The sequence below is a fragment of the Mandrillus leucophaeus genome, unplaced genomic scaffold (genome assembly GCF_000951045.1).
Source record: "Mandrillus leucophaeus isolate KB7577 unplaced genomic scaffold, Mleu.le_1.0 Scaffold27, whole genome shotgun sequence".
Taxonomy (NCBI): domain Eukaryota; kingdom Metazoa; phylum Chordata; class Mammalia; order Primates; family Cercopithecidae; genus Mandrillus; species Mandrillus leucophaeus.
The window spans coordinates 3,305,077-3,315,142 of NW_012102809.1; the positions used below are offsets into that span (position 1 = coordinate 3,305,077).

The 10,066-nt window shown below is 46.5% G+C and overlaps 1 protein-coding gene across 1 annotated transcript in view; it reads left to right on the top strand.

The window, feature by feature from the left end:
• BPHL (biphenyl hydrolase-like (serine hydrolase)) overlaps positions 1–10,066 on the top strand; it is a 50,992-nt gene that overhangs the window by 15,630 nt on the left and 25,296 nt on the right. Inside the window, exons 3-6 of the mRNA XM_011984607.1 lie at positions 695–753; positions 1,133–1,236; positions 4,542–4,708; positions 6,332–6,485. Coding sequence (XP_011839997.1) covers positions 695–753; positions 1,133–1,236; positions 4,542–4,708; positions 6,332–6,485 — 484 coding nt within the window. The remainder of the gene's footprint in view (positions 1–694; positions 754–1,132; positions 1,237–4,541; positions 4,709–6,331; positions 6,486–10,066) is intronic.

Here is a 10,066-nt window from a genome sequence, read left to right on the forward strand (position 1 = left end):
GCTCCTGGAAGAGCAGCTGAGGAGAGGTTAATCAGAACACCTGTACAGCACACATAATTCAGGCAGGACAGACACCGGCATTGTGCCTGTCCTGAGGCGTTGTCCTGTACTAAGCGTGGTCCAGTTAGATGCTGGATCCTAGGAGGTCTTAGGCCAAGGCGGGTGAGTGGCAGGAAGGAGGCTCTTGAGATGGAGGCTTATGGACAGGGCTACTTAGTAGTTGACACAGACATATTTTAACATTTTATAAAACAGTAGGCCTTATCAGTGCAGATGGGCAGTCTTGACTATGGCCCTCCTGCAGCAGGCCAGACAACACAGGATACCCTACAGCTAAGGAACAGCCTGGAGATCAGCACCTTGAGACCAATCTCATCTTTGGGAATGTCACTAAGGCTGCTGAAGGTCTGGGTGGGTCCTCTGGGTCTGCTGAGGTGCAGACGAGGGCTCCAGGGTTTTTGCCCCGATGTCCACCCTTATTTCACTGCACCAGGCTCCATGCCAGCCTGCACTTGAGTACCCTTGGCTTCCAGCTCACCAGCGTGTGCTGTGAGCCTCTGTGGCCGATTCAGCAAGCCTGCTAGGGTTTTTGTAGGGTGAGCCCCAGGCTGGTCACAATGGCATATTCAAGCATGAGAGTACAGTTCAGATTGGCAGTCTAGTAAAGAAGATTCAAACTCATGTCACTGTTCAGAATTGGAAAAATCAGAATAACCCAAGGAGCCTGCGAGGCGATGTGGAAGCGACTCATTCGTATACAGACAGTTTTATCATCTTAAATTAAATGATTTTCCTTTGGGGGTGCATTTTTAAACATTTCTCAAGTTGTATTTTTTAATTGACATAATTGTACCTGTTTATGGGGTATATAGTGATGTTTCCATACATACAAAGCGTAGTGATCAGATCAGTGTAATTGGCATATCCATCGTCTCAAACACTTCTCATTTCTTTGTGTTGGGAGCATTCAGTATCTTCCTTCTAGCTATTTGAAAAGATCTCTTATTGTTAGCGTCCCACAGTGGCACAGAACACTAACACTTATTCCTCCTGTCTACCTGGAATTGTGAATCAACTAAGAAATCTTCCGTCTCCCCTTTCCCCCTGTGGGGATGGGTTTTTTCTCTTCTAGAACCTCGGTAACCTCTGCCAAGGTGGCTGTGAATGGCGTTCAACTGCATTATCAGCAGACTGGAGAGGGAGGTCATGCAGTCCTGCTACTTCCTGGGATGTTGGGTCTGGACACTTTTTAATGGAATGCTTTTGCATGCTGTAAAATCTATGATGCATTCACAATACTAGATGCCAAATGTTGATTATTAGTTTTAGTGCTTTTCTGAAATGTTTTAATATTTGCTACAATCAAACTTAAATGACTTAGAAAGGTAGGTAACTTTCTACTGCTGTTCAGAATTGAATTTTTTATTCCTTTAGTAAAGTAGCCAGTTTTCCTATGCAAGTACACTATGAAATCACAGTTGCCCATAATTTGGGAGGGTGACAGGGGTCAAGGAAAGGGGTGTGGGAAGAAGGGATAGATAAAGGAAGAAGGTGAGTGGGTAATCAGTCATCCTAGTTTGCCTGGCATGGGGGGATTTTCCAGGATGTGGGACTTTCAGTGCTAAAACTAGGGTGGATTGGTCACTTGTTGTGGTTGATAATATATTCAGTTAAAATAAGAGGTAAGAAAAAAAACTCAGTTTAAATCTTGTTAGAAATCAGAGTTAGATTGGTATATTACCCTCTCTCGATGTATGGGCCATAATAAAACCTACTGGATCTCAGTCTCATTTTCATAACTGGAGTTCAGATGTAGAAAGTTCAAGGGAAAAATTTCCAGTGATTCCAGGACATCCCAAATCTGGTTTTAAGGGCATTAGTATTGTTGCTTTATTTTTGATTTGGTAAAATAATCCTAATATTTAATCTCAGTATCGATGGGGGATTGGTTCCAGGAAGTCCTCAGATCCCAAAATCTGAGGGTCCTCAAGTCCTTGATATAGAATAGCGCAGTATTTGCATGGAAGCTACATGTCCTCCTGTATACTTTAAGTCATCTCTAGATTACTTACCATATCTCGTGCAGTGTAAATGCCGTGTAAATAATTGTTATGTCGGATTGTTTAGGGAATAATAACAAGGAAAAAACCCTGTGCATGTTCAGTACAGACCCAACCATCCATTTCTTTCCCCAGATATTTTTGTTCTGAGGTTGGTTGAATCCACAGATGTGGAACCTGTGGATAGGAAGGTTGACTGTACTTATTTCTTTGTGATTTGTTTCTTTTGAAAAGTGAAGTGCTGAAAAGGTTCCACTTGACTGAGCCTCAGCGGACCGTGGCACCGCTGCAGCTAGCGAGGCGCATGTGTCTAAATGGTGCTGGGCACCTTTGTTTGCCTTAAGCTGATGAATGAGGACATTGACTCTCATGGCTGATGTGGAGCTAAAGTTATCTGTAAAAGCATTTCCCATCTTAGCTTTCCATTATTTCAGTGTTGCAGTCATTGTCCAGGTGCTAAAAACTTATCAATTTTTTTTTTTTTTGAAAGGGAGTCTCACTCTGTTGCCCAGGCTGGAGGCAGTGTCACGATCTCGGTTCACCACAACCTCTACCTCCCAGGTTCAAGCGATTCTTCTGCCTCAGCCTCCCGAGTAGCTGGGAGTACAGGTGTGTGCCACCACGCCTGGCTAATTTTGTATTTTTAGTAGAGATGAGGTTTCACCATGTTGCCCTGGCTGGTCTCGAACTGCTGACCTCAGGTGATCCACTTGCCCCGGCCTCCGAAAATGCTGGGATTACAGGCGTGAGCCACTGTGCCTGTCCCCAATTTAATTTTTGTTTATGTAAAATATTAGCATGATTCCAACATAAAAAAAAATGGACCAGAGGAGATTCTCTCTCCTGTCCTATCCTCAGCACCCAGTTCCCCTCCCCACAAGCCTCTCAGGTGTCACATGCTGATAACTATGTACATATATTCCCTAAACACTTTTTAAAGTTTTATATTCTTGGCACTGGTCTTCAAATGTGTACGTGTATGCCAGGAGCAAATGCCTTCTTGTTTCTGAAATTGGTCTTTTAGACTGTTCTTTTTTCCCATCTTCTCACCTCCTGCCCCTCCTTCAGGGTATTTCCCTCGCCAGAACCCTCCAGGTCAGAGGCAGAAGAGAAGCCTCGGGGGTCACAGCAGCAGATGTGGGCTGGAGATCCATTCATTTGGTTTTGGCTTGAATTTTCTGATGATTTACTTGATCTCGAGAAAGAGATATCTTGCCAGGAAAAATGATAGGCCTTGACGATGTTAAATGATCCTGCACCACCTTGAAAGACATTTTCTAATATAGTTTATCAGGCGAAGTGGTTAGTAGTCATTTGTGGCCTGAGATAGAAGTCCTCAGAAATCAGCAGACTTCACTGATACAATGCTGACTTGCCCCTGGACTGGGCTCTGTGAGAGTGGCCTTCTGCACTGTGCACAGTAGGTGTGAACACACCACACCTACAGTGACCCTGTGGTGGGCTGTGGACTAGCAGGCCAAGCTCCCTGCAGGCCCACTAATAGAATTCGCCTTTTAGCATAGGCTGTTTCATACTCTTCTGATGAAACTGGTTTGGTTTTTTTCCTCCACACCTCTTCTGCATGTCAGTGTTTTCATTTAGTTTTTCTGGTTTTTAATTATAACTACAAAATAAAATCTTTAGGCTATTCACCTTAGCTTAGTAAAAAAAAAAAAAAAAAAATTTAAATCTGGAATTTTAGAATTCCACTTTGAATAACTTGGAGCAAATGTCATAAATTTGTTTGCAGATATTATAGAGATCCCTCTCATGTGTAAGTCATTGTTTTAAGAAGAAAAGAGAAACCAGAAGCATATCTGTAAATTAATTTCTCTACAGTTTCAGTAATTCTTTTCTTTAGGAAAGGCAGATTAAGCCAAAGAGGTTTCGAAAGTGCTGAAATAATACAGAACCAAAGGAAGACCCAGGGCCTCTGTCCTCCTCGAAATAGCCACCAGGGGGAGGTCGGAGGCGGGCCTGCGCTCCGCCGGGAAAGGAAGCCCGCCTCTTTTTTTTTTTTTTTGGAGACTGTCTTGCTCTGTGATCAGGCTGGAGTGCAATGGCAGGATCTCGGCTCACTGCAACCTCCACCTCCCGGGTTCAAGCAATTCTCCTGCTTCAGCCTCCTGAGTGACTGGGACTATAGATGCACGCCGCCACGCCTGGCTAGTTTTGTTTGTTTTGTTTGTTTGTTTTGTATTTTAGTAGAGACCCAGGCCGGTCTCGAACTCCTGAGCTCAGGCAGTCCGCCCACCTCAGCCTCCCAAAGTGCTAGGATTACAGGCGCACCCGACTAGCCTGCCTCCTTTCTTTGAGTAGATGGATTAAGTCATTGCAAGGCTGCTTTCCTGATTATGTTCTGACCACTTTGAGTAGAAATGAGTTACTTTGCTTTAAGATTGTTATTGCTTCTGTTTTCACTGTAATGTGGTTGACAGGTGATAAGCGATCACCTGAGGGTAACCAAGTGGCTGTTTTTAGGAAGTGGAGAGACAGATTTTGGACCTCAGCTCAAGAACCTCAATAAGAAGCTCTTCACAGTGGTCGCCTGGGATCCTCGAGGCTATGGACATTCCAGGCCCCCAGATCGCGATTTCCCAGCAGACTTTTTTGAAAGGGATGCAAAAGATGCTGTTGATTTGATGAAGGTGGGTCTCTTAGGGAAGGGCTAGGGGAGGAAGGGTGGCTGGGCCTGTGTTCATTTATTTTGTTTAAATCTTGTTGTTATATCTTTCTACAAAATAATACCATGTGATTGCTATAGAAAACTCAAAGAATTCAAATAGGTATAAAGAAGAAAGTGGGAATAGTCCACAGTCCAGCTCTCCAGAGACACTACCAAGTCTCGGCGGCTCTACTTTCTGGCCAGTCTTATTCTGTCACAAACGCAGTTTCATATTGATGCCATCGTACTACACCTAACGTTTTTCTAACTTACTATTTTTATTGAACAATTTTTCAAGGAAATAACTTTCATGTCAATCAATATGCATTTATACTAGTTGTATGATAGACACATATTATTCCATTGTATGGTGTACTGTATCTTATTTCACCGATTTTCTTTCTTTTTTTTGAGACAGAGTCTTGCTCTGTCACCCAGGCTGGAGTGCAGTGGCGCGATCTTGGCTTACTGCAACCTCTGCCTCCCGGGTTCAAGTGATTGTCTTGTCTTAGCCTCCCAAGTAGCTGGGATTACAGGCATACGCCACTACGCCCAGCTAATTTTTGTATTTTTAGTAGAGACAGAGTTTCATCGTGTTAGCCAGGATGGTCTCAATCTCCTGACCTCCTGATCCACCCACCTCAGCCTCCCGAAGTGCTGGGATTACAGGCATGAGCCACCATACCTGGCCTATTTCACCAGTTTTCTAATAGTAGATAACTGACTTAATTTTTAAGTTGTCTTTTCCTGCTGTTATAAATAGCAGGCAGTGAATATTCTGTTGCTCCTGGCCATTTTCATTTTTTTGCTACTATAAACGGTATTGTGGACATCCTGGACTGAGCTCCTGGCACACGTGGAAGAACTTCATACAAATTCAGGAGACAAGTTGCTAGGTGATAGAAGTTCCAGATGTTCATTTTACAGGATAGTGCCAGAGTAGTTACACCATTTTATGGTCCGGGCAGCAAATATCTTGGACTCATATTAATTCTTTACCTTTAATTTTCCAGTCATTCTATTCTTTCTTCTTGGCAGCCTCTCTAAGATGTAATCTCTGTCCGTTTTCCCTGCCAAGCACATGTGGAGACCCTGGCTGATTCACCCGCGGGCTCGCATAACCTCCCCATGACGCTGTTCCCTGACAGCCTGGCTCTTGCCAGTTCTTCCCACAGTTGCTTTACCAGATACCCTGCTTCACTTCATCCAGCAGAGCTCAGGGTCTCCTCTCTGATCTATGGAACTGTTCTCAAGGTCCTTGCTCAGGCATGCATATGCGCTCACACATACACATGCACGCTATATTTGTGGTATCTAAGTAGTTGGTCTCCATTGATTCTAGTTCCTTGAGCTTTTTATCCAACCAGAAAATGTAGTTCCCTCCTAATTCAAACCCATACCATATACTCAGGTTTTTTGACAATTTCCACTAAAACTAATTAAGAGAAAACATGATGTCATCAAATGGTGGACTCTAGGATTTTTCTTTTCTGACTAATTGATACTCCAGACCCACACCTGTGTTGATTCTGATAATTAGTGACTCAGTTTCTTTTAACAGAGAGGAGCAATAACTTGTGCTATGCGTTTTATCGTATGATCATAGGCACTGAAGTTTAAGAAGGTTTCTCTGCTGGGGTGGAGTGATGGGGGCATAACCGCACTCATTGCCGCTGCAAAATATCCGTCTTACATCCACAAGATGGTGATCTGGGGCGCCAATGCCTACGTCACCGACGAAGACAGCATGATATACGAGGGTAGGTTCTGCGAAGTGGAGATGCTGGGACAGCAGATCCTTCCCCTCTCTCCGCATCTCATCTCTTGTTGTGAGATATGTTGACAAGTCATATCTCTTCTGCTTCTAGTTCTCAACTCTCAGGTAGGAATAATAACGAGTTCTCAGAAAAGTAATGCAATTTAACCAGTCTGAGTTTTAAAGCTTTCTATTTCCAGGAGTGAAACTTCATGGCTCAGGAAAAGGCTCAGGAAAATCACTATTTCCATTTACTACTACTGATAATGAACTTTAAGGAAGGAGAGGGTGGTGTGAAGTGTTATCGATAACCTCATTGAAAATAATGTGAGGCCAGGCACAGTGGCTCATGCCTGTAATCCCAGCACTTTGGGAGCCCAAGGCAGAAGGATCTCTTGAGCCCAGGAAGTCGAGGCTGCAGTAAAAGCCATGACTGTGCCACTGCACTTTTGCCTGGGTGACAGGAGTGAGAGAGACAGAGATGGGGGAGGAAAGAAAATAATGTTGAGTGTGGAAAAGAATCACTGGATTCAAATATGAAACCTTTTAAAATAATTTCTGTGCTGTTTGCATGCTTTAAGGTTGTCCTTCAAGCCTGTCTTTGAGTTTTTTTTGTTTTGGTTTTGGTTTTTTTGAGATGGAGTTTCGCTCTTGTTGCCCAGGCTGGAGTGCAATGGCGTGATCTCAGCTCACTGCAACCTCTTCCTCCTGGGTTCAAGCGATTCTTCTGCCTCAGCCTCCTACGTAGCTGGGATTACAGGCATGCACCACCACGTCTGGCTAATTTTGTATTTTTTAGTAGAGACGGTGTTTCCCCATGTTGGTCAGGCTGGTCTCGAACTCCCGACCTTGGCCTCCCAAAGTGTTGGGATTACCGGCATGAGCCACCGCCCCCAGCCTGAGGTTTTTACAGGCACTGGAATAGGGGCCAGCGAACTGTAGCCTGTGCGTTACACCTAGCCTGCCTCCCACTTTTGTGCAGCCCATGTACCAATCAAGGCGGCTAGTGCTGTGAATCACAGAGACCAAGCTGGGGTATCCCTTTATCACCCAGCATTGCTGCCCCAGACCTGCACTGGTGGTCACTACACAGGGGTGACTGTTGGCAATGAGTAGGCACCTAGTCATGGAATTTCAGTCAGCAGCTCAGGAGTTGCTTAGCCTCCAGCAAGCTGCCCACATTGAGATGACCAGGCTCTTGGGAGGAGCGAAGGGTGCACCGGGATCTAGGGGTTGCTGGGACAAGAAGTAAACCTGAGCTGCATTACCTTACTACCCCCACCTGCCAGCCTGGCCCACCAGGACCCTCTTCCTCAGGCCACTAGCTTTTGTCCCGAGTGTGATCTAGTGGATCCCAGATGGCCTGCCCCAGACACGTAGGACTAGGTGTGTCAGGTATTTTCTCTCCTCGTATGTGAGTATCTGCATAATGTCTCTGATTTTGTTTCTTGGCCAGCAGAACCTAAAATGTGTATTTACTCTGGCCCTTTACATAAAAGGTGTACAGATCTCTTCGCTAGAATATCACAAGTCTAGTGTTTTTCAGCTCTCCTGCAATTCACATGACTTTGAAGTAAGCTACTTAGTGGCAGTGTTCTATTGTAGACTCGTAGTTCTTCACAGTCTTTCTGTGTTTTAAATGCATATGAAGCTTTTATGGTGAGTCTGATGTGGTTGCCAGTCCTGTCTGTGCTCCTGCCTGGTGTCCGTCTTGTGCAGAGTAAGCCATTGTGCTCTGTTACGGATCTGTCTCCTCCCGCGGCCTCTAGGACAGGCTGCCTTGAGTTCTTCCTCCCTCTCCTGTGTCCTTGAATTCTCTCCACTGGGTCAGTCCTCTCAGCCTGCAAAAGTGGGCACAATTCTTCCTCCAGAAAGTTGCCACTCCTACCTGTAGTTACTATCTTCCCATTCTTTATTCTTTCCCACAAACTTATGGAGAGAGCCACCTGCGTTCCCTGCTTCTAGGGATCCTCCTCTCCTTCCTTCTTTAGTCCATTCTGCCCCATCTCCCTCTCTGGCCCATTCTGGCCCCCTCTACTGAAATTCTTCTCACTGACCGCTGCCCACTTGTTCTTTCCCATAATTTCTATCTCAGTTCATGGCCTGCAGATGACCTGGCATCCAGGCAGAGCCCCAGACGCATCCCTTGAGGGCAGAGGGCAGAGTCCTCTTCTGCCCTCTTCATTTGCCCACCTCGCCCTGTTCATTGAACTGCAATGCTTTCTGTTGTCACCACGTGCATACTACCCCTCCGGTCATCCTCACCTCTCTTCCTCCCCCCATCCTCCTGGTTTAGGCCGCTAACTTCTTATGGTAGTTTGTCCTCCATAGGAGTGTTTCCTTTGTGAGGCAAAAATCGAATCACTTAATTCTACTAGAGGACTTAAAATCCTTCGCTATCCAGCAAAGTCTGTGCCGATTGGCTGGCCCCTCCCGCCAGCCCCTCACTGGGCATTCTCCCATCTCCCCTTTCTCCTGATCCTTCCGGTGCCTCTCCCACATGGAAGAAACGGCCATTCCCGGAACAAGCTACCCCTCAGGCCTCTTCGCCTTTGGAACTGCTGCTGTGCCACCTCACACCAGCCTTCCCCTCAGCCACATCCTCTGCCAGGGCGTATTCACCCCTGACACAGCTCCTTGGGGCTCAGCGTCTGGGAAGGCGTGCCGGAGCCCTGAGACCTGGCGGTGCTCTCCCTCCTGGACCCTGCCACACATTGCACAGGCCTGTGTCACGGCCCTTCATCCTGGACACTGTCGTCACTCAGTCCCTTGCCTCGGTCACTGCAGTGGGAACTCACCACGTGCAGTTGCTCTGACTTTCCTTTCTTTATGAAAGCAGGAGTCTCTCAGTAGCACGCACTCTTTACTCTCTGACATCTCTCTACTTCCCCTCCTGGCCACCCTTTCTTTCTCATCCCCCATTCTCTCCTAACTTGTGTCAGGATGGCTGCGGCCCGCCAGTCTGCTGTAATAACCAAGCCCCCACCACGCACCTCCTCTTGGCTCCTTGGTTATTCTGCAGCGTTCGGGAACATGCTCATGATGTGTGCGCCATTGGTCACGCCCCGCTTCTCAAAGCTTTCTCTGTCTGGAAATTCTTGCCACCGTCTTCTCCCGACTTCCCCTCCTCTCTCAGGCTGTTCCCTGGCTGACACGTGCCTGCTCCCCTACGTGGGCCACAGTGTTGGGGTCCTCCAGGCATCACCCTCGGTGCTCTGCTTGCCTCTCACCCTCACACCTGAGTAGCTTCACTCAGCTCCTTGCTCCACCTACCTCCCAAACCCCACATATTCGACTGGTTTTTTTTTTTTTAAGAGACAAGTTCTCACTGGGCGTGGTAGCTCACACCTGTAGTCCCAGCACTTTGGGAGGCTGAGGCGGGAGGATCACTTGAGCCCAGGAGTTCAAGACCAGCCTGTGCAACATAGCAAGACCCCGTGTCTACAAAAAATACAAAAATTAGCCAGGCATGGTGGCATGTGCCTGTAGTCCCAGCCATTTGGGAGGCTGAGGTAGAGGATCACCTGAGCCGGGGAGATTGAGGCTGCAGCGATCTGTGATTGCACCACTACACTGTAGCTTGGG